Here is a 25,847-nt window from a genome sequence, read left to right on the forward strand (position 1 = left end):
TCAGGGGTCAGGTTTGGTGTGGCCCCCAATGCTATGCTGGGTCCCTCAGACACCGTTGAGGTATCAGCACGTATTGTTACTCTCCGCACTGAGCTGGCTTCTCCAGTCTCCTCCCTGGCAGAAGAAGGTTTGGTGCTGAGGAAAGGCCTGAGCTAGCTGTCCCTCTCTCTCTAAGGTGGCTGGTACCCTAGTCAAAGGCTGGTAAACCAAGGACTGTGGCAGAGTATCTCTGTCTCAGCGTCTTCTTCTGGTCACTCAAGTAGTCTGGTGGAGTCTCTTCTTCTAAGCACTGATATCTCACTGCAGACAACTAGGGTCTCTAGCTGCTCTCTTTCTAGTGGGATAGGTGGACTGGAGAAGCACAGCCCAAACATATACAATGTTACAATTTTCTTCTGCCATAGACTTGCATTAGAACTTCAGTAATAATCAATGAGAATGACAAAGCAGATTTTCTAGACAAAAACAAGTCTTCAGACATAATAACATAGCTAAACCAGACATCAAAAAGGTCATTCTGTCTGGGAGTTGATGACTTTGCATAGGGGAAATAGGGGTAAATCTCCGCAAACAAACAGACTTCAGGACAAATCCCTGCCCTATCCACAAGATAGGGGATAAGTGTATGATTGGCAGGGTTTCCAAACACCCCCCAATTCTTGAGGTGCAGTGGTCACACGTTCGCTGCTGCTTCATTCAATTTATGTTGCAGTAACAGGGAGAATCTATGGGGCTGTCTCTCTGAATCCCATAGAGATGGAATGAAGCATCCATGCATGACCATCTTTCTATTCAGATTTCTTCCAAAACAGGGGCTCAAGAGGCCCATTCTAGTGGTCCCAGTGGTTAGAGCCCCACTCATCGTAGGAGTCTGACTTTGTTTGTCTTAGGAAAATCCCTTTAAGTGTATGATCAACTTTGAGAGCTCCAAACTAGAAAGTGTGCCTTCTCTAAACTTCTTGATAAGGCCAACTTTGGGGGTTGAAGAAGAATGTGTGGGAGATATTTGCTTCTGTGAGAAATATAACCAACACCTGTAACATAAAACTCAATGAGGCTACTTTCACACTAGTGTTTTTTGCGGATCCGACACGGATCTGCAAAAACGCTTCCACTACAATAATACAACCGCATGTATCAGTCATGAACGAATCCAGTTGTATTATGTCTTCTATAGCCAAGACGGATCCGTCATGAACTCCATTGAAAGTCAATGGGGAACGGATCAGTTTTCTATTGTGTTAGAGAAAACGGATCTGTCTCCATTGACTTACATTGTGTGTCAGGACGGATCCGTCTCGCTCCGCATCCCTGGACCTACAGAAAAACGCTGCAGGCAGCGTTTTGGTGTCCGCCTCCAGAGCGGAATGATGACTAAATGGAGGCAAACTGATGCATTCTGAGCGGGTCCTTTTGTCATTCAGAATGCATTAGGGCAAAACTGATCCGTTTTGGACCGCTTGTGAGAGCCCTGAATGGATCTCACAAATGCAAAGCCAAAACGCTAGTGTGAAAGTAGCCTTATACTCACTCATGGGCAAATTGTACAACATAATAAAAAGTGTTGGCTTTCCACTAAATGCTGAGATCCAAAATAGGGTTCAGGTCCAAACCAGAAACTTCTCCAAACTTCTCAATGATCCAGGCTTTGGGGGCTGAAGGAAAATGTGTGGGAAATATTTTCTCCCATGAGAAAAATAACCAATACCCTTAACATAAATCTCAATAACAAACACTCAAATTATACAACTTAGTAAAATGTGTTGGCTTTCTATTGAATGCTGAGATCTAAGGTAGGGTTCAGCTCCAAATTAGAAAGTGTGTCTTCTCCAAACTTCCTGGTAAGGCAAGCTTTAGAGGCTGAAGGAGAATATGTGGATGATATTTGCTTCCATAAGAACTATAACACTGTAGCATAAAACTCAATAACACTCACGCATGGGATAAATTGTACAACATAGTAAAAAATGTTGGCTTTCCATTGAATGCTCACATTCAAGATGGGTTTTATCTCCAAAATAAGCCAAAACTTCTCAATAAGCCCAGTTTTGGGGGCTGAAGGAGAATGCGTGGGTGATATTTGCTCCCATTAGAAAAATAACCAAAAACCGTAACATAAGACTCAATAGCAGGCACTCAAATTGTACAACTTAGTAAACAAAAACTGTTGGCTTTCCATTGAATGGTGAGATCCAAGATAGGGTTTAGTGGACCAACCAGGTCAAGAGTCGGTGAAATTAACAAACACGTTTGTCCATAATAGACCTATAAATAATACGTAACCAAATTATTCTAGTCAACATAGTGAACACAAAACAGGGATTTCCTCCTCCAGCTGGTGGGTAACTCAATGCATTGTGGACGGTGGACAACACAACAGAAGGAAATGAATGAGCCATGTGTCAAAAATGTAGATAATCCCTCTGGGCTCACACAATCAATCTTTAGCTCCAGGTAATTCTGAGGACACAACACAGGACAAAAACCACACAAGGTGTCCACATCTAGAGGGTTAAGACTTTTCTATAGCCAGTCCTAACAAACAAAAGAAGACAAAAATCCCCTCTTCTGTAGACCCACCAAGGACGTCAACCTTCTGGATTCGGTTCTTCGTATACAAATATCCCTCATTGTCTCCACTGAAACCAAACCAGCTCCTCAACTTTTTTCCTCGCTGCTTCCTGGCTGTAGATAACTTGATTAGTCCTGAAGAATTAGATAAAATAATTTTGAGTTGAACAACGAAAATGAAGAATTCTTTAAGCTTCGAGTCATCAAGTTACTGTTTTCATCAGGAAAAGTAGTTGAGTTGCAGACAATACCTCCTGTCACTCTACCCCTAAGAGAAGAGAGTTTCCCAATACCCTACTCTCTAGTGCTAGAAATGGCAGCCATCTTTCTCTGCAAAATATAAGGGGTAGACATGGTGAACAAAGGTAAGTTATGCCCACTATTACCACCAAGAGTATGGACCCTGAGGTAGACAAAGTAGGCAGCTGGCTAGGAAGTCAATAAGGAAGCCATTGCTCTGCCAACTGTAGGTGAATCATTAGCCTTGCCCATTGGGAAAGTAGTTGGCAAACAAAAAAAAATAGGAGCGTCAAAAGAGCAGGCCACAAAGGGTTAAAGAGTAAGCCATATTGTCCCTCACCGAGCCCCTCTGCTGTTCAGACACTGGTCCTGTCCTCTTTACTTCACTCTAATGGCTCACCAGAAACGCCATGAAAGGCTCACTCACTGGTTATACTGGTGACCCACCTCTGCCATGTGAGTCAGGACCAGGGAGGGAAAAGCAGCAGGGTCCGGACCAGTGTCAGAACGGTAGCGGTGGAGGATCGGTGAGGGCGAGTAAGGCTTATTTTTTTAATTTTAATCCTTTGTAGCCTCCTTTTTATTATTTCCCTGGAAATTCCCCTTAAAGGGGCTATTCTGTCATTAATGTAACAAATGAAAACCATACACACATGACAATCTCTTTCTAACAAAGTTAGAACCAGCCCTGGACCTCACATGGGTCCAGAGATCTCCCCATTCATTGCTCCAGTTGCACTGCTCGATTTATTTTAGGCTGCAGTTCAGGGGGCATGTCCTTTCTTAGGGGGTGTACCCTTTCTCAGGAGGTGTGACCTTTCTGCTGCAGCTCTTCGTGTCTCAGCTCAGTGGGCATGCCCCTTATGCTGCAGCTCACTCCATATGACAGCTTAGAGGGCATGTTCCTACTATTGCAGCTCTCTTCCTATCACAGCTCAGGGAGCATGTCTTTTTTTTAGCTGCAGCTCTCTCCTTATCACAGCTCAGAGGACATGTCCTTCCTGCTGCAGCTCTCTCTCTCTATCACAGCTTGGGGCATGTCCTTCCTGCTAAAGCTCTGTCAATCAAAGTGCAGAGGACGCAGCAGTTGCAGAGGGAGCAGAGCCTTAAGGTGTAATGGTAACGCCCCCGTTGCTCCTAGAGGCTAATTTGCATATATTAAAACATCATTTTCTCAGCAATGCGGACACATGTGAATATGGCACCAACACTGACGCCTTCAGCTGCCAAGTGCACATGTAACAGGTCAGCCAGTGTCATAGGTGCAAAACTGCTGACAGATGCCCATTAACTTTTTTTTTTTTTTTTACAAAAAATCTACAAACATTCCGATCCCCTCCATGTATAACGGGGACATTTGTAGGATTATTCTGCGGCCGTATTCTGTGCTAGAGAGTGCCGCTAGTGACAATGACGAATGCTCCTCTGCTGCCATTGTCCTGCAGGAGACCAGCCTCCCGTCTGTACTGCTGGGACTCCGATTCACTTTTACCGGGAGGCTCGTCAGTGCCCGAGTCAGCTGGAATGGACTAAATTATGTCTGACAGCTACATCTCTGAAGAGCAGTTAGGATTAATGCAACCATTTAGTACTTAATGAAGCGACAACATGTAGGACCCCCAGGAGGGAGGCAGTGATGCCAGTGATGCCCCCGGGGGGACTTTGTAGAGTCAACATCAGCTGGTGTCCTGAATAATTACCATTTGGATACAGAACGTCCCATTAGCTGTATATAAACATCCCCGCCCATTATAATGACTCATTCAACTTCTTCTGTACAGCCTGATGAAGCACATCTACACCGCCACACCGGGGAACTGTTGTTTATTTATTTATTTTTATTTGTAGGTTTGTTTTTGTTTTATTCTTTTTTAGAACATTGTAACAAAAATCATAATGGTCGATGATAATTCTACAAAATAAAAAATCAACATCGGCAGGAACCATTGGTCAAATAAATTTTTGTACAAATTTTCGTAACATTTTTTTTTGCCCTGTGTATGACGGACAAGTCAGCGCCCACCATGATTACTATGTGGGAGCTCTGCACTTGGTCAGAGATGTTCACACAGGGAATTTTTGTTAATAGTTTTATGTTTTTTGGCAGAATTTTAGTATGGCTCGATGTAAATGTAGCTTGGTTTAGCACCCATAGAATTATCATGGGGTCCTACTGTGACTAAGAAAGACCCCGATTTCACACGGAGGCACACCAATGTTTTGTGTTTTTTTTTGTTTTGTTTTTTTATCAGTCCTGTGAAACCACAAGACACCCACATGTCACCATACAGGCTCAGGGGGGTACAATCTCTCCTTAGGGAGAGAGCGCCTTAATCAGCGTGAGGAGAATTATAGGCCATACATGCTCCTCTGGAATTCTGGGAGGAAAGGGATGCAAATGAGCTCTTAACAAGCTCCGCCTCTAATGCCACCAGATGTAAGGCAGCTATCCTATAAGTCAATGTTCAGCTCTTTAGCTAAGCCTTAAAGAGGACCTTTCACCGATTCTTACCCTATGAACTAACTATACAGATATGTAGAGCGGCGCCCGGGGATCTCACTGCACTTACTATTATCCCCGGGCGCCGCTCCGTTCTCCTGCTATGCCCTCCGGTATCTCCGTTCACTAAGTTATAGTAGGCGGAGATACCAGTCCCTAAGTTATGGTAGGCGGAGTCTGCCCTAGCGCTGGCCAATCGCAGCGCAGAGCTCACAGCCTGGGAGGTTATTTTCTCCCAGGCTGTGAGCTCTGCAATGCGATTGGCCAGCGCTAGGGCAGACTCCGCCTACCATAACTTAGGGAACGGAGATACCGGAGGGCATAGCAGGAGAACGGAGCGGCGCCCGGGGATAATAGTAAGTGCAGAGAGATCCCCGGGCGCCGCTCCACATGTCTGTATACTTAGTTCATAGGGTAAGAATCGGTGAAAGGTCCTCTTTAAGACATGACTTGGATATTAAATAAGCCAGCACCTCATCTGCAGACGGCTGTTTCGGGGTGATTGCCCCTCATCAGTGCAGAGCAGAGAGTACTGGCTTGACTGGGCTCCCTGAGGAGAGATAATACCCCCCTAACCCTGACAGGCCTCTCACCCAGTCAAGCCAGTACTCTCTGCTCTGCACTGATGAGGGGCAATCACCCCGAAACAGCTGTCTGCAGATGAGGTGCTGGCTTATTTAATATCCAAGTCATGTCTTAAGGCTTAGCTAAAGAGCTGAACATTGACTTATAGGATAGCTGCCTTACATCTAGTGGCCTTAGAGGCGGAGCTTGTTAAGAGCTCATTTGCATCCCTTTCCTCATATACAGGCTCCACACACTCAGCTCTGCTGCATACATGGGTTATTCCATGATTAAAGGGATTGTCCCATGTTGAACATTGGGGTCATATCGCTAGGAAAGGGATCAGCAACCTCTGGTACTCCAGCTGTGGTGAAACTACAACTCCCAGCATGCTCCATTCACTTTTTGGGGAGTTCTCAGAACAGCCAAGCAAGTTTACATGCCGGGAGTCGTAGTTTCACCACAGCTGGTGTGCCGAAGGTTGCTGACCCCTGGGCTGAGATATGCCCCCAGTGTCTCATAGGTGTGAGTCCCACCTCTAGGACTCGCACCTATCCTTAGAACGGAGCCCACAAAGTGACGGAGGACGCACAGAGCATGCGTGGTCACAGCGCCATAGAAGTGAATGGAGCGGTGGCTGCTCTTTAAAGGGTTTCTATCACTTCGTTTCACCTATTTAGCTTTCAGACACTAGCGATCCGCTAGTGTCTGCTTTATCTAACCATCCTAATATAAGAGCTTATTGTCCTGCCGTTTAGCTAAAAAAATAACTTATATAGATATGCAAATGAGCCTCTAGGTGCTATGGGGGCGTGATTAGCACCTAGAGGCTCCGTCTACCTTAACAAACTGCCGCCGCCCAGCGCGTCCCTCCAGCCCGCCCATCTCCAGCTGAAGCGATCCTCTCCGTGCGCGTCTCTGTTCTGCGCATGCGCAGTGAATGTCTGATCGCTTCCCTGCTCAGACATCTCCACTGCGCCTGTTCCTCGGAGCACTATGACGTCATCGGCGCAGGCGCAGTGGAGATGTCTGAGCAGGGAAGCGATCAGATATTCACTGCGCATGCGCCGAATACGAGGAGCATCGCATTCCGGAGGAGATGGGCGGGCTGGAGGGACGCGCTGGGCGGCGGCAGTTTGTTAAGGTAGACGGAGCCTCTAGGTGCTAATCACGCCCCCATAGCACCTAGAGGCTCATTTGCATATCTATATAAGTTTTTTTTTTAGCTAAACGGCAGGACAATAAGCTCTTATATTAGGATGGTTAGATAAAGCAGACACTAGCGGATCGCTAGTGTCTGAAAGCTAAATAGGTGAAACGAAGTGATAGAAACCCTTTAACGGTGCGCTTCCTATTGATTTCAAGGGAATTCCAAAAATAGGTGAGCGCGCTACTCAGCTATTTTCGGCACTCCCATAGAAATGAATGGAGGACGGCCGCGTATGCGCGGTACATCTTCCGTCACTGTGTGGGCTTCGTTCTAAGGATAGATATGGGTTCCAGAGTTGGAACCCGCACATATCAGACATTGGGTGCATATCCTAGCCATATGCCCACAATCTCCAAGATGGGAGAACCCCTTTAATTCAAATAATGAAAATCCACAATCATATAGTACAGGACAATCTCTTTCTAATAAAGCTAGAACCAGCCCCGTACCTCACATGGATCCAGAGATCTCCCCATTCATTGCTCTAATAAATTTATATCAAGCTGACAGCTCAGGGGGCATGCACTTTCTCAGGGGCGTGTCCTTTCTACTGCAGTCGGTGGCAGTTGATGGATGGAACTGAGTATGTGCTTCCATCTGAGTGAGCTGGACACAGAAATAAGAAAAAAAATAAACAGCAGGTGGCGCTATACAGATGCATTATATTGTGGGTCAGCCCCTTTAAAGGGGTTCTCTGCGAGAAAAAAAATAGACTCCCCAGTGACTGGTTCTCTGGTTCCAGTGCTGAGGTTCTTTCTTCTCCAGTTCCTGCTGTACTGGAAATGTGACGTAGCATCTACACACAAGCCTTTCAATGGCCTCAGCAGTGACATGTGCTGACACATGACCATTGATTGGCTGATTGTGATGATGTAAGCGTAGACGGCATATCACACTTTCGATCCAGCGGGGACCAGAAGCAGAGGAGAAGGTGGCTCAGCGCTGAATTTAGGAATAAAAGTCCAACTGGGTGTTACCAGTTGGGTTTCTGTCCCTGCACAGGCTGAAACTGGCAGCACTGATTAAACAATGTCAAGTTGTGCAGGGACACCCCCCCCCCCCCCCCCCCCCCCAATTAGTAGCACACAGTGGTACCTGGATTCCAAAACTTCTAGCAGGAATAATAAAGGTTTATGAATAAAGATACAACTGGGTGTCCAGGCGCGGAGCTGTTTTCAGAAGAAAGCAGCCATGTTTTTTTTCTCTCCAGGACAACCCCTTTAAGGAAAAATATAACATTTTTAACTGCACAAAAAAAAATGGAATAATTTTTTTTTTCATACCTCCATCACCAGGGTGAGTAGGACTAAGATTTTCTTGATCACCTCGGATGATGAGGTTGATATTCCAGCAGAGATATGATGATAAGTAAAGGGCATATGGCCCCTACTCTACCAAAGTCCCCAGGGGCCCCGCACCGAACCGTGCCTCCATAAGAGCTTTCATGCTCGGACAGGATTATAAAGTGTTAAGAGTCCCTCGAGGGCCCTAAGGATGTGGAGATAAGATCAAGCGTTCCTTCTTGCCAGGTGGCTTTTGAACGACCAGAATATCTCAATTAATTTGGCGATCCGTCTTGTGTGCGCCGCGGTGGAGGGTAACCTATCTGGAGAATATCGCTAATGAGTCGTTTTATAATACAAGCTATTAAATGGCGCTCAAGTGGTGTCCAGGGATTTAATCTATGATTCTGGATGGATTTTAATTAATATCTGGAGGTGGAAAGGCAGTTTATTACATGTTGTAGACAGCTATGTGCATTTTTTTTATGTATATATTTTTTTTCATTTTTGAAAAATATATATTTTAATATTTTTTTATTTTATGTTTTTATTAGATTCTACTCCTTCATAGTCAGGGTTGTAAGCAGCTATGTACAATATAAAAAAATATATATATAAAATAGAATTTTTTAATAAAATAAAATTTTTATATATATTTATTATTTTCTTTTTTTATTTTCTAATATTTTATGTTTGTATTAGATTCTATTCCTTCCTAGTCATGGCTGCGGCATTTTGAATGGTGACAACAGCCAAACCCTCTTCACCATCATGGCCGTGATATGGACATTGACTCTTCTCTGCTCCCTTCTCTCCTTCATAGGGTCATCTTGTGTTTGTGACTTACATCACAGTGTCTCCCGTATCCGCCGATAGAAGGCCTGGGGTGCTGTCATAACAGACACCCTGGTGGGCAGCAATGCAAACTGCTCTTTTTAGGGTTACCATCGGCAGAAATATCTAAACAATAGGATGCTGAATTGTTCTTTACCCCTTATCATCCTGTAGAATGGGTGATGTCATCTGGCTACCTTCGTAAGCTTAAGATATGGCAACGTCCTGTAGATGGATATAATAAAGTTGGCCATACGCATTACATATGTCACCTGAACCTACCAGTTTTGATAGATCTGAGGTGTCTTCCTGATGGTCCCTCAATATCATGCTGAAAAAAAGGATCAGGCGTGTTGCATTGATTCTGCCTCCCCATTGACATAAATAGGCAAGCTCAGCTTGGTTTATGGTGGAGCCGTGAGGAAAAATAGCTGTCCTGCTATATTACTTGTCGACAGCATAAAGTTGTTGTCCAGGGTTAGAACAATAGGGTCTGCTCGTTTTACTACATCCCAGCTATATAAACTAGCTTTAGGATTGTTTTTCCTGCACTTTTTTGTACAGTAAAAAACAAAACATATAAAAAAAATCCAGAAAATCTCTAAGTGGCTAGGGGCTACTCCTAAAGGCATTGTCTTAGTGGCTCCTCAGGTGGTCCACAGGGATCATGACTCTGCTGCAGGGGAACCACCAGGCCACTACCTCTTGGAGTCTCTGTTCAATTGACTGCTGACCCACAAAGGTCAGGGGACACCAGTATGAAGCAGTGAGGGATCAAGTAAAAACATAGGGACAGGCCAAGGTCAGAGCAGACAGAGTACGAGCAAGCCGGTAACCAGTCCAAGGTCAAGGCAGAAGTCGGTGCACAAAAAAGGAAAATGAACACACAGCAACAATTGCAGTAAACCAGCGAACTTGAAGCTACTGCTCAGGCACCTTCTCAGAGTTGAAGGTACCTTACATATCCTAAGGAGGCCAGGCATAGGTTGAGGAAGGAAAGGGGGCGCCGAGGGGGGCGCGTGCCCTGAGAGGCAATGCCGCCAAGAGGCATGCCTCAGTCTGCAGATGGAAGTGCAGCACTAGTCTGGGAACCAGGATGGCCAGCCAGGAAGAGGAAGATACTGTTAGGACCAGCCACCGGACCACTGAGACAGCGGAGCCGGTGTTCAAGGTGCCGGTAGTGCCCACTAGCAGGAGAGGATCGACAGTGAGCACAGACCGCCGCCATAACACTTGAAAGGTGTCCTCCACTTTGGTCAACCTTTGCTTGTTAGAAGAGTCCCTTAAAGGGTAACTGTCATGTTTGCATCACAAAATCAATTTTAGCATATGTTACTGCTGCAGGAGCATTATACATAAAGCTATCTTTAGTTTCTTCACATACCACCGTTTTCCTTGAGTTTTCCCCTTAGTTACAGCTGTCTTCAATCCTACAATATGAGGATCTTCTCAAGATGGCTCCTCTGCCAATTCTATGAGGCCAAAACTGCCTCCCCTTACTTCCCATACACACTTGCTGTAGCCAGCAGCTTCCTGACAGCCAATCAGATTGGATTACTGAAAGACACGCCTCCTCACTCTGAAGCCTAATGCAGGCATGCACTGTGAAGGACCGTCCCTCTGTCTTCTGTTTACATTAAGTTAGGAGACAGATGAGCCCTAGCAACAGTCTTTTAAGGGAGCAGTGGAAAGGGACAGGAGACATTAATTAAAGCTGTTATTATAAGGTAATTACAGATCTTTTAGCAATCATTGACAGACTAACTCAGGTATACATGCCTAGCTCTAATAAACTAGCAAATAAAAAAAAATATGACAGTTATCCTTTAACAATAAGCAGATCATAAAGCGTTCTCAGAAAAAAACTAGCAATAGGTGTTCAATTTCCCTGCAGCGCCACCAGTGGGGAAATGAAGCATTACATAGTGTCCATTCACATCAATGGGTTGTCTGTGTAATGCAGGACAGGACAGGACCTCCAGAGCAAGAGACGCTCTTTATAACCGTTCTCCACTATAGCCAAGAGATGAAAATCCTGAATAGGAGACCACCTCCCACACTAATTAACCCAGAATCTCTAATTAGACAGCCTCTTTATCCGTAGCATCGATTTCATTTTTTTTTTTTATAAAGCAATTTTTATTTATTTAAATTTTTTAAGAAAAGCATAATAAAACACATGAACCTGTAAATGCTTGGTTGTATGAGACGTCATGGTGCCTGTGCCCACCTTTCAGGCTCCGGTTTACTGCACTGATCACCTCCATAGTGATGGTCCGACAAGAGAAAATTTTGAACCCTTCATAATCAGAATATTCCGAATTTGTCAAATTGGAAATAAAATAAACTGCACACAGGGGAATTTTACGATTCATAATTGTAAGACCCCTGTCATGCTTCGGTGTGGGAGGGAAACACCACACCGAGCATAGGAGGGAAGGGGGGAACAGAGAATCAGGCCTGAGAACTAGGGAATGAAGATGGACACCTCCTAGTGAAAACGCTAACAAAAATCCTGACTGACAAAGTATGAACAGACCCCAAAGGTAGGTGAGTTCATACGCAGGAATACCTAGAGTCCTATCAAGCCCTATAGAACCCTGGTACTAATGGCAGGGACGAGACTGCCTGTTCCTCCAAAAGGAAGGACGAACAGGAGTCTCCTTCAGGCCTAATACAAACAATAGGGAAATGGAACACACAGAACCCCAACAAAATACAAAAGGGAAAGGAAAGACTTAACTTCAAAGGAGCAATGGAAGCATCAGGAACTCACCTGAGATCCAACCACAAACTATCCAAAAGGTCCAAACAAAAGCTATAAACCGCACAGCATTGTGGGAGAAGCAACTATAAATTGAGAAGGTTAAATGACCCTAATAGCCACACCTGGGGAAAGAAGAGGCGGCGAGCACCAGAAACAACACAGACATCACTTGATCCAAACGGAAAACATGTCAGATCAAACCACATGCTGCCAGTCTCACCAATATCCTGCCACCTGTCGCGGGAACGTCCGTGACAGCCCCTTGGTAGCACACCTAAAAGCCAAACTAATTCTAATCTACTTAAAAAAATGTAATAATTATAATAATATTAATTAGCATTCGCCCTAGCTTCCTGAACACAGCAAGTCTGTTCCCGCTTGGGATGCAAGAAAAAAAAAAAAACATTTAAAAAAATATATATTACAATTCCCCAAAAAAATTCCCCCCAAAAAATATATATATCAAAAATATATTTATAATTAATTGGATATTTTAAGAGGCGGTAAACTGCATTTTCTCCACAAGAGGTAAAATAATTTCTACTCAATAAATTTCATCCAGATGGAATTAGCATTTTTGCTGACAAATTTATTCAATGTCTTGAAATGTTTCATCATTAAGGAGCAAATAAATAATACACATTGACAGACACATATTCCACAGCATTCAGCGGACGAGGAACAATTTACATACAGATTTTTTTTCATTTTTTTTCTTTTTTTTTACCAATAAACCAAAATTGCTTTTATTTTCTGTATATAAAGATAGGGACATAAAACCAGACAACGGACCATTAACATAAAACTGAAAGTATAAAGTCAATCATCATTAAAAAAAAAATTAAATCACCGGATGTTAATCTTGGGGAGGTAATGATTTAGAATGAAACTTTTTGAAGAACATTTTTTATTTGGCAACAGATTTTAAGTGCAATTTTATAACGTTCCTATAGGTCATAGCTTATGTACAGGTGTTACCTGCATGGACAGTCCTACCTTAAGAGAAATTCGAAGGCGATTCCACTTTATGTTTGCACATTCCACCACAGATTATTTTCACGTGAAATTTTTTAGGTTTTATTTTAGGTTTTGTAGTGTTTTTTAGCAAGCTGCAGTGAACAACATGTACTATGAGTGTATTCACTTGTCCAATGGGCGCCCAAGGTGAGAACCCTATATTTGGGTTAGTTTCTAGCAGAGGTTTAACTTAAAGGGGCTTTCTTCCAAAAACAGCGCCACGCCTGTAAACAGGTTGTGTACCGTACTGCAGTTTAGCTCCCGTCACTTCAATGGAGCTGAGCTGCAATATCAGGCCAAGCAATGAACAGGCATGGTGCTATGAGAAGAAAGCAGCCATGATTCTATAATCCTGGACATCCTCCTTTAAAGTTTTTGCGCCACAATGCAATATGTGTAGCGGGGTAGAGGGTCCCTTGGGCACATGGCACCAGGGCTGCTAGCTGGACAGCCCCTATGGCTAGGCTCCTGGCTTTGAGGAACATTGCCAATGAGGCCCAGAATGCCACTGATGGGGTATCCTGAAGTTATGGCATTAGAGTAGTTACTTCTGTTGGTGTTGTCACCAAGACTAGCCTTTTGGTGTTCACAGACATTAGAGATTTAGAGGTGGAGCCTGATCTTTTTGGCAGGATTCACATGCAATCTAATTTCCGCTGGACTTGTAGTCCTTTTCCAACATCTGATGTCAGAGTTAAAGCCGGCCATATTCAGGAGATGAGTCGGCCAACCATCATTAGCAAGAGTTTCTGTCTGCTAAAAAGGTGATTGGCCAGGTTGGAAAATTTTGACTGTGGTTGGCCGAAAGTACAGTCCATGTGTATGGAATTATTTGCCGGTGTCTGACGCCTCCCATCCTCTATCCCATATTTATCTTTGTTTCTTTTAATGGGAGAATTGGACAACTCTTGATATCAGTTCTTAAATGAATTATTAGATGGACCAGCTGTTATCGAATGTCTATGGCCAGCGTGGCCTAGGCAATAAAAATGAAAAAATGCATCAGTTGGGTGAAGAAAATCAATAACAATGACTCAAAGCTCGATGGCAAGTTAGTAAAGTCATGCCAAATAAGACCGAGTAGATACCTCTTTCCATGGTTCGTGCTTAGGCTCTAGAGATACATATAAATAAGACCAAAGTGGGTATCCTGATAGAGTGCAAAAGATGGTGGAGAAGGTGATTGGTACCATACAGCACAAGGATAAAGGTGCAGAAGAAAGTCACTGAGATTTGTATACATACGGAGAAGTCTCTCTTAGTCCAATTTGTATAAGTTTTTAGGACGACACAAATCAGACACTGAAGTCTTCGATTAATATGTCTGGTATTCTCCAAAGTCCCTGCAGTCAAATTATTCGGCGTCCTTGCTAGGCTTTACAATTGCTTTATGCTCCACTTTTCATTCCTTTCCAGAGTAAAAGTCTTAACTCCCCCCACCCCCAAACTTAACTCACAAACGGGAGTTTGGTCCATGTCTCACGTCAAAACTGAGCATGGTCAACTTCATCTAACCAAGAAGCGGGACTGGCAGGAAAATCTGGATATCCACCACTACTGCCAGTGGAGAGATCAGAACTTGGTCCACTTGCACCTAATACTCTCATGGAAGGTGGAACTCCTTGTCCACCTTGAGCCATAATACCCAATCCGGCATCTGGGAACGCCAAGCTTGAAATCAACGGCTGGTGGCCTGGCATTGGCTGTAAGGATGCTGGAGACTGAGGTATTCCGTAGGGGCTGTTGGATCTTAGGTCATGATACTGGTCTGAAGTTGGGATGCCACCATGATCCAAGGAGAAGGCACCGTTGCTTCCAGCCGGTCTACCCAAAACTGGAGACGCCTCATTTAAACTGTTATAAATCCCATTGGAATGGCTCATTTCTGAGATGGTGGGTTCATCTGAAATGAAGATAGTAGGATATCAGGGCATGCTTCATATTTTAGTTCAAGATAAGTATTATGGATGATTTTCAGGATATATTTACGTTAAGGAGATTTTATAATAGTGAGGGTGATAGGGTTCTTAAGAGTATAAACTGGGCCTCAAAGTTTGAGGATGACTCAAAGCTCATGGTACTGTTACTTAACCCATTACATTAACACTGTATGCTCAAAAATATCTACAGTGCTTCAATTACCAAGGACGTAGCTATGCAGAAGTAGCAGTTATACCTGGGCCCAGGTGCCTTGAGGGGCCAAAGGCACCAGTTTTATTAATGGCACATGGTGGGCGGAAAGCCAACCACACTTAATGGGGCAAGATCTGCTTTCCTTGTATATTTAGCTGTGGTTTCCACAGCTGGAAGACTATAAAGATGATTACCTATCAAGAGTCCAACAAGTACCTACCTGTAAAAGAAACTTCTGCATCACTGTCTGGACCTTCCTCCTGGATACTATCCTTATCAGACTTAGAATTTCCCCTTGACCTTTTCATGTTCCTGAAATACTGCCCCCATCGTTGTCTCCCAGCATCTTTTTTTAATCTTTTCTCCTTCGCTCTTCTGTTCTGGAACCAGACCTTCCAATAGAGTGACAGAAGTTATTGTTTGTGACTATAGATTTGCAACTGTAATACAACAAAATAGAAATGTCTTAAATTCAAATCATGTAAAATATTTTTAAAAAATTGTGAAATGTTTTTTTTTCTTATATATATATAAAAATATTAAATATTATTTTTATGCATATTTAGTAAATTATATTGCATATTATATTTTATATTTACTAAATATTAAATCATTTATTTTGATTTATTTAATATATTTACATTATATTTATCTTTTATTACCGTATATTTACTAAATATTACATCTTTATATTTAGATATATTAAATGTACTATATTTTATGCTGTATATTATGGTTTATGTTTTATTATAGTTACTAAATATAAAATCTTTATTTGGATCTGTTAAATTTATTATATTTATGTTGTCTATTTTATTTATATTTTATTATAAGTACTTAAAACATATTTATATTTATTACATTTATTATATTTCTTGTATATTATATATCACTGTATATTTTTATTTATATTGCATTATATTTACCATATATTAAATCTTTATATTTATTTTTATTATAAATATTGAAATAATCGTTCTAATTGAAAAAATATAAAGTCTAAATAAAAACCTATGTATTACTTATTGCAAACTGTTTTACATTTATTTTCTTTTTTTTCGTTGTCATTTATGGCTTTTGGCATTCAGTCTGAATTGTATAGATGATTTCAGTTGTCAGGCAATTTCATAGAACTTTACTGTGACTAAAGGATAATAAATCTATAAAGATAACATTAAAATACTGTAAAATCACTGAAATAAAAAGCATTATAAATTTCTGTGGTCATGTAGAGAACTTTTCTTTTCTATTTCTGTTCGTAATGTAAGTAGTCGCCCCCCTGCGCTGTTTCAAATGATACATGAGTGGAGTTTTTTCTTTCCCCTCCTCTATAATTAATATACATTTTCCTATTAACATGCAGATCATCCCTTACCTGCACCACTCTCATATCCAGGCCTGTCTCCGATGACAGCTGCTCTCTGACATGTCTGGCAGGTTTCGGCGAGTTGTTGTAGGCATTTTTCAGTGTCTCCAGCTGCTTTGCTGTAATGGTCGTCCTTGGCCTTTTGGCTGTGGATTCTGCTTCTGTAATATATTGAGAGTGGGGGGGGGGGGGGGGGGATGATTAGACACCAATATTCAGTCCCATGTTTGATCATCTTAACCGGAAATATGTTTTATTGTGGAAATTCTAAATTCAGTTTCCCACCATTTCCTTAAAATGAAATTCTGGAACGTCTTATTTAAAAATGCTAAAATATTAGTCAAATTGACTTCATTTTACGTCAATTTGCTAAATTGTTGGCAATGTTTTGTTTGACCCCATAGAATTTAATATTCCATTTGGTTTTATATTCATTGACATTTATAACTGATCATATCAAATCGTATCAAATTCTGATCATATAAAATTTATTTTAAGTAGCAAAATGAATTCTAAAATGACATCACAGACTAATTATTAAGTGTCATGCAATTTAATCATTTAGTTTACCTTTATTTTCTCTACAATACCGTGAATTTGAGATAAATATATTACTTTAATATTTTATATTACATTTCAAGATTTTTTAATCTTGATATTGAGCTTTATGCCTCATTTAGAGAGTGTTAATTGTAGTAGAACGGTAATGGCTTATTATAGTTATCCAAGTAGATAATGCATGTTGTATATTGTATTTTATATAATATTTTATTCATATCATATTTACTAAATGTTAAATCTTTAAAATTATTATTTTTTTGTAGCTGGAGATATCTAAAGTGTTAGCAATAGACATACAGATATACCCGCCCTTAGGGCTCATTCAGACAGGCGATGTTCACGTCCATGTACTGTCTTAGTATAGAATGGACGGCCCCCAGACTGAACACTGGTCCATTATGGTCAATGGGCATGTCCCATTAAGGCCCAACTTTTCCACAAGACTCGCCCATTATGGCCAGTGGTAGTAATTAAACATAGTAATGGATACCGGTGCTTGCGGGTGGCACAGTCACCTACCTCTCTGTTTCGCCGTCTCATAGTCGGCCTTGCAGACCAGCCTGCTGTCCTCCATCAGGTAGAACTCATCACCGGTGGCTAGCTGCCTCTTGCACACAACACAGGAGAAGCAGTGCAGGTGGTATACGAACTCCTGGGCACGCCGCACCACCTGGGTAGGGGGGATCCCTTGTTGGCAGGCCGCACATTTTGTCCCAAACCTCCTAAAGGAAAAATTGCAAAAGTCGAAGAAATCTATCACATTTCATTATATGTTCCACACAGAGGAGCAGAAAACAAATAGTAATTGGGGTCCCTTTTGGGTCTGATCTATGCCAACCGATTCCTCCAGTCTCAAGACCAAGAGGTCCTCCCGTCCTATCCCCTATGAGAAAGAAGGGCTTTTGAGCCTTTAGTCAAGTTTTTCAATCTCTTGTCAATTGTGATGACCTCCATAATCAATGGAGGTGGGGGCACTATGATGGCTGTCTCCTCCATTAGTGGAAGGGGATAGGAGCCACCTCAGCTGAGGCCACTAATCTACTACATGCACTACACATTGGCAGCAGAGGCTAAGGCCAGGCTGAGAGTGGTCTGGGCCCCTGGGCACAATTGATCAGGGCAAGGTTCCTTACTGACCACCATAGTTGATATTTCATGCAACTCCCTTGGGCTGAGGACTCTTGGGTGATTGTCATGTACCCCCTATTTGAGATCATGAACTAGGACCAATCTAGGATCTCCTTAAATATTGATGACCTATTAGGATAGGACATCCATATCAAGTCAGTAGCACCACCAGCCCCAAGATCAGCTGTTCCAAGGTGCCAAGCTGCCTAGGGGGGCGTTAAAGCCTCTTCAATGTATACCAGGCATGGCGCCTACATACTGTGTAGAGGCTGAGCTTGGTATTGCAGCTCAACCCAGTTGAATAGGACTGGAAGGTCATGTGACTGATGGAAGGCAAGAAGAAACGGCTGCAGCACTCAACTGAGCTCTGTGGCCTCTTCAAACAGCTGATTGACGGGGCGCCAGGAGTCAGACCCCCACCAATCTGATATGGAGACCTATATCTGATATGGAGACCTATCTTAAGTATAGGTCATCAGTATTTAATTCCCAGAAAACACCCTTTTAGGGTGTCATGGTACACGAAAAAGAGCACCAATACCTAGTATAGTTATGGAGGTATCATAGCTGGTAGCCAATGGCTGAAATTTAGGGATTAGGCCTATAACTCCCCACCCCCCATCAAAGAAGTAAATAATATATATATATATATATATATATATATATACACACATCTATATTTTAGGGTATTTTTACCTGTGTATTAATACATAATGACATTAGCAGTGACACTTACTTAAAGAAGTCTTCTTTGCAGTAGACGCTATCCCCTCGGCTGAAGCACTTCTCGGCCAGCTGGATCTGACAGTCATTGCACTTGAGACATTTACTGTGCCAGTGTCTGTCCAGCACCTTGAGAATAAATCTGTCCATGATGTGCTGATTGCAGCCGGCGCACAATGGGATTTCTGCAACAAGAAAGCACAGACGTCTATTTTCCACCTGAGCTATAGGGGGTGCAGAAGTAGCAGTTGTGCCTAGGGTCAGAGGGGGTCCAGAGGCCCCTTTGACACAATTATTTTACATGCCACTTGGTCAGGGGATGATACATATTGATTTACCTCTGCTAACAGAATGGGAGTTTATCATTAGCATCCATGTAGAATCTTACAAATTCTTACAGTGAATGTCCACTTTTTAACACCATACAGTTTTTTAGGAACTTAATTTTTTTTTTGTATATCTTGTGTATAGTGGTCAGAGCTCAGGTTTTTTTCCCCCCCCTATACAGAGCTCCAAATATCTGATAATAAATTCTAATAATCTGGCTGGCTGCAGCCTCCACTAGGGGGAGCTTAAGAGTTTAATGCCTAGAGTATTGAGATCCATGTATGAACAGTATGCAGTAAGCTCCCAAGCTCCCCCTAGTGGTGGATTCAGGCAGACAGAAAATTATCATTTAAGGTTGGGTGTACATAAATCACTTGTGTCTGGCCACTTTTTACAGAGTTGGACACAATTGATGTAGGCGCATGAGCACTTTAGTACACAGTTCTGGCATCCATAGACTGATAGTGCTGAAGAAATAAAATACAGCATTTGACACTGGGCATCACATGCCGGATGAATATGAAGGAACCCCTAGGGAAACTGAGCCAGATATATGGGAAGGGGCCCTTAGTCTGTCTAGAGATGCTAGACCCTAATTATGCAAAAATGAATGAAATACTTATTAGAACAATACGAATAGCCTTGGTAGTCACGTCTTGACTGTGTGGCTCCTTAGAGGGTGCAGGTAGTCGCACACCTCTCACCTCGCCCTGAGTGTTGCTAAATACAGTTAATAGCAGTGTCTATTGTCTGGACACCTCGGGTGTCTCCCTGCGGCCACTAAGGACATTATCCGTGTCCTGCCTAATGAGAACTCAACGGAAGGTAGTCATTATTACAAATTTCCAATAGTCATACTTCATGATGCCTACAGGACCACACAAGAGCAAGGCTGCACCCAACCTACAGGATCCTCACCTGTCACTAACAAATATCAGCTATTATTTCTAAATATAATAATTTCAGAAGTCTATAATAAAATACACATGACCATAAAAGGTGGTGGAGATAGATAGATAGATAGATAGATAGATAGATAGATAGATAGATAGATAGATAGATAGATAGATAGATAGATAGATAGATAGATATGAGATAGATATGAGATAGATAGGAGATAGATAGATGGATAGATAGATAGATGGATGGATAGATAGATAGATAGATAGATAGATAGATAGATAGATAGATGATAGATAGATAGATAGATAGATAGATAGATAGATAGATAGATAGATAGATAGATAGATGATAGATAGATATGAGATAGATAGATATTAGATAGATAACATATATAGAATACATATGTATAGATATTATAGATTAGATATATATTAATATACCATATAGACAGATATATATATATATATATTACATATGTATAGATATTAGATAGATATGAGATATATATATATAGATTACATATGTATAAATATTAGATAGATATGAATATACCATGGAGATAGATATTAGATAACATATATAGAATACATATGTATAGATAGTTATTGATATATCATATAGAAAGATATGAGTTATGCATATATATTAGACTAGATAGATATGAATATGCCATATAGATATTAGATAGATAACATATATAGATGACATATGTATAGATATTACAGATAGATTTAGATAGATATGAAATGATTAGATATTAGAAGAGATATATATATATATATTGGATAGGTATTAGAGATTCTATAGATATTTATTACAGTAGATAAATAGAATAGATAGAAATATGGTGGCTATTAGATACGTTCATATACTAGATATATACATATGTGTCTCGGACAGATTGATATAAATCAGATTGATAGGTCGATATGTCTATATAATATATAACTTCTATCACTCATATTGTGGATGATAACTGCACGTGTTGATAAATATTCCTAAATAAATAAATAAATAAATATATAGATTCTCTTTTACGCATCAAAGACAGACCTGGAAGTGCTTGTGATAAGGAAACCTGCGTTCTTACAGATTAGGCCTCATGCACACGACCGTGGTTTTGGTCCGCGTCTGATCTGCATTTTTTGCGGATTGGATGCGGACCTGTTCGCTTAAAAAAAACGAATATATCCTATTCTTGTCCATTTTGCAAACAAGGATAGGACAGGTCTATAGAGGGCAGAATGTTCCATTCCGCAAAATGCAGAACGCAGCAAGCCTGTATCCGTGTTTTACGGATCCGCAATTTGCGGACCACAAAAAACGTCAACGGCCGTGTGCATAATCCGTTAGGAATGCTTGCTTCAGGAGACTGATCTCTTGCCCAGACTTCACCCCCATGGAGGAAAGAGAGAAACTATCCATACTGCCCGGGGAAGAGGAGAACACGGCGACCACAGCAGCACCATGTGTCAGTGCCTGCCATAGAGTGAGAGGAGCCTGATATACTGGACCTCTATCCCCCCCGCCCTGGATGTGTCCCCATTCCCTAACCCACACACTTGCTTTGGCAATGCTGATATGTATTTAGTCCTGCCAATAAAGTGGATTTGAATGATAGTAGATACAAGACAAAGACAGAGATGTGAGAGATAGTTAGAAAGATGGATAGTTATGGGGTAGTTATAAATGAGAGAATTACTACAGATATCCAGTCTCCAGAAAATCCAGGTGAACCTGTAAATGTGCTTTATCTGATATTAATGTCCTGTCCAGCTCAGAACTGAGGCACATTGTCATTCTGCTATAATATACAGCACAACTTGAATATAATACATGTCATATTCTGTTAACTGTGTGTCTAGTAACAATGTGTATATAATATATAATGCATTAATAGAAAGATGATGGGATAAATAATGAACAAATTAGGTAGATATCTAAGACAGATTAGATAGAGATCAGTGATGGCTGTGGTAAAACTACAACTCCCAAGGTGCACACTTGCTTGGCTGTTCTCAGAACTCCATAGAAATGAATGGAGCATGCTGGGAGTTGTAGTTTTACCACAGCTGGAGTGCCGGAGGTTAGGCATCACTGATATAGATAATGAGATAGATATGAGATGAATGGATAGATAGATAGATAGATAGATAGATAGATAGATAGATAGATAGATAGATAGATAGATGATAGATAGATAGATAGATAGATAGATAGATATGAAATAGATAATAGATAGATAGATAATAGATAGATAGATAGATAATAGATAGATAGATAATAGATAGATAGATATTAGATAGAAAATAGATAGATGATAGATAGATAGATATGAAATAGATAATAGATAGATAGATAGATAGATAATAAATAGATAGATAGATAGATAGATATGAGATAGAAAATAGATAGATTATAAATAGATAGAAAATAGATAGATAATAAATAGATAATAGATAGATAGATATCAATAAAAAGATATGAAGAAGATCAGGTAATTAGATATTAGACACATGTATATAAATCCTATCTGTACAATAGATTATCTATCTGTCTGTCATAGATATAATGTGATCTCCATCTCTCCTGTACAGGAGCAGCTTCTCCTCTCTGCCATTAATTATGGATCTGCCTTCCTTCTCTCACATGGAGGCAGTGACTCTTATCTTTTGTCTGGGAGATGTCTGATGAAATTTTAATGTTCTCTTTATGTCCCTATAGTGTTTTATTCTTTTCTCCTGATTGTATTTTTTTTTTTTTATATATTTTTATTTGCTGTCTATATATTACATTTAGTTTTCACTTTAAAATCTCTCCAGTTTTGTTCCAGCTCAGACCCGACATTCAGACCACTCACTACATCTCCTCTCCTTTCCCATCTACAGCTACATATTTTTTTCCCCAGAATTCAGAATTACAGGTGAAGTGAGTATTAACATGTTTAGTAATATCTGCAGGTCACCACACGCCTTCTCACTATTAATTATCACTACAGATTTTTTTCATATAACTATATAAAGATTGTATAATATATAAATGCATTTATTTTATTGACATTATTATATCATACAAATAAAACCAGATACTATATGGATTGTATCATGTTTTAAGCATTTTTTTTATATATAAATGCCTAGATACATGGATCTTTTAATGAATGAGATTTATTTATTTTTAATAACATTTTATTTCATTTTTAAATAATTTTATTAGTTTTTTTTATTTTATTTTTTTAATTTTTGAGGAAAGAGAAAAAACGCTAAACAAGCAACATAAACCCCTGGTAAACCTATATATTACTATAGTAATAATGTTATACTCCACTTCTAATATATATTCATAGAGTCGAAAAATTTAGCAAAATGTAGGAACTGGGTATTGTGCTACCAGAGATACAATGATGGAAATGTAGTCCTTTGTCTTCCACCATGGTCATAATAAAAAGTACTCTCTATATAGGTGGGTGAGATGTAGAGATTTTGATTATAGGGGGAAATACCAAAAATATTTCTATAGCCTTTCTGGAAGAGAGAAACCAGGAGGATATAATAAGGTTATAGTAAAGAATAGGATAGAATATAACATAATAATGTGGAGTCTAATAAATGTATAGAACATACATGACTATATAATATTTTTATAAAATAATTTAAAACATACAAATATGACAGAACATATGTAAAAAAAAATATTAGTAACTTAAAGGATACTAGAATGCAGCAGTATTATAGACTATACTTAAAAATAGTAGAGTATAATAACTGCATAAAATATTTTTATATAGTGCAAAATATAATAGTCTAAAATATGCAAATATGAAAGAACATGATATGTAAACAAACGAATAAAGTATAAATATATGTATAGTGGAATACAGTAGTATCATAGACTATACTTCACAAACAGCAGCACAATTTTTATATAATACAAAATATAATTAAGAACATGGAAGTAAGAGAGAATATGATATGTAAATATATATATATATATATATATATATATATATAATCTTACAAAGTATAAATATCTGTATAGATAGAATACAATAGTATTATGGAGGATACTAAAAAAATTTGAGTATAATAGCTACATCATAAAATATGTATAATATGGTAACTATATGTCATAATAACCTATGCAAAATATAATAACTATAAAAGAATATCAGCATGTTTAAATATATGTAGAAAAACGTGAGTATATCATAAGGAGACTACAATAATCTGATAGAATATAAGAAGGATAAAATATCATACATAATGAGAATATAATAATAGAACACAATATGTTCATGCCAAAATTTAGGAAAGTAGAATATTTTTTTATGCTATGTAGAGAATCATATTCATTCAATGGTTAATAATAATAATAGTAATAATAATTATAATAAGAAGAATATACGTGGATATTATATACGAAAATAAATATATTGTACTAGACGATAATTAAAGGACACATTAATAATAGTAAAAATTATGGAGAAATGTTAGAAATGTCCAGGATTTGATATAATTATAGGGGTGATATGGGCGAATATAATGCACAACATTAGAGTCATTTAGAAATAATTGCAATGACTTTCTGTAATGGTTGACATCGCACAGTTATAATGCACAGAGCCATCATTTCATCAGCTATCTCCCGGTCTTCTGCTTTTCTCAGGCTGATTATTCTATAGGTAGTGATTGGAGAAGGTATGGGGGACCTGGGTAGAGCTGGGTGGGATTGATATAAGTGGAGGGGGTCACTTATATTACAGCAGAGGTATATTATAATATTATGGGGGGGGGGGGTGTAGATTATAAGCTGTCCATGGTGCTGATCAGGACTAGAACAGGTGGTAGATGGAGTCCTCAGCCATTGCCTCAGGTTCTACCATAAAGTTGTGTGTCTGATGATAATCCAATCACATGGGATGGGCAAATCACCCATCTGGAGGGTCACCTACCTTTCCTCAGGTCTTCATTCTGAGCCAGGAGAGCAAACAACATGTCAGCACTAGCAGACTCCTTGCTGGCTGTTATCTCCTTTAAGGCATGATCCATCTCTCATCCCTTCCCTCAAAACTGGGCTTTACCCTCCCCCCTTCCAACCCACACTCTCAATCCATAAATAAACCCCCCCTTCCCCCCCCAATCTCCAACACAAGTCCTGGGGTGCAACAGGGTCCAGCAGTGTCAATCAGTGTGGAGCCTGGAGGCTGCCTGGCTGCTCTGAGCTCCTGCAGAAAAGACAAGTGAGCTGTGCTGGAGGCTGCTGTGCGCTCATCCGACACCAGGGGGAGCCCGTGAGCTGCATACACCTGATGGCTGCAACACCCAATATGTACAAGGATGCAAAGTGATAGTCAGCCCAGGACCCCTCTCCTTGCCACCTCTGCTGTCATTTTTTATGTGACCAGAAAATACATGAATAATGCAGATTGTCTCAGGCAGAAGCAGGGCTCTAATGATTTTACCTGATGTCTCCAAGAAAGCAAAACACATTTATTTGTCTTTTATTTCATATTTCCATCCAATCTTAAGACTTTTAATATAGGATAGAAATTGTCTTACCGTATCAGTCACTTTTAACTATTACAAATATTGCAATATAGAATAGAATAATATATAGATGTGGCACAGCTGAGTTTGTCATTTGGAATACCCCGTCACAGGGTGGTGGATAGGCCCGGGTCATTGTCCTAAGGATAGGTGCACTACTGTGGTGGATAGGCT

General features: G+C 40.3%; 1 protein-coding gene across 1 annotated transcript; it reads right to left on the reverse strand.

Annotated features, from left to right (window-relative positions):
• Positions 1-14,470: 14,470 nt before the first annotated feature.
• On the reverse strand, positions 14,471-25,175 carry LHX3 (LIM homeobox 3). Its single transcript, XM_040404823.1, has 6 exons — positions 25,079-25,175; positions 18,911-19,082; positions 17,566-17,768; positions 16,495-16,646; positions 15,340-15,511; positions 14,471-14,889 (listed from the first exon to the last, which is right to left on the reverse strand). Exons 1-6 carry the CDS (start codon positions 25,173-25,175, stop codon positions 14,471-14,473), a joined length of 1,215 nt encoding a protein of 404 aa, XP_040260757.1.
• Positions 25,176-25,847: the final 672 nt, after the last annotated feature.

The sequence above is a fragment of the Bufo bufo genome, chromosome 8, assembly GCF_905171765.1.
Source record: "Bufo bufo chromosome 8, aBufBuf1.1, whole genome shotgun sequence".
Taxonomy (NCBI): Eukaryota; Metazoa; Chordata; class Amphibia; order Anura; family Bufonidae; genus Bufo; species Bufo bufo.

What these genes read in the sequence shown, in the direction of transcription:
- LHX3 (XM_040404823.1), bottom strand. Translation starts at nt 25,175, where the DNA reads ATGGATCATGCCTTAAAGGAGATAACAGCCAGCAAGGAGTCTGCTAGT. An exon ending in TGCAAAGAAGACTTCTTTAA is followed by an intron (nt 17,769 to 18,910) that starts GTAAGTGTCACT and finishes TTTTTCCTTTAG; the next exon opens with GAGGTTTGGGACAAAATGTG. An exon ending in TGAGACGGCGAAACAGAGAG is followed by an intron (nt 16,647 to 17,565) that starts GTAGGTGACTGT and finishes AATATATTACAG; the next exon opens with AAGCAGAATCCACAGCCAAA.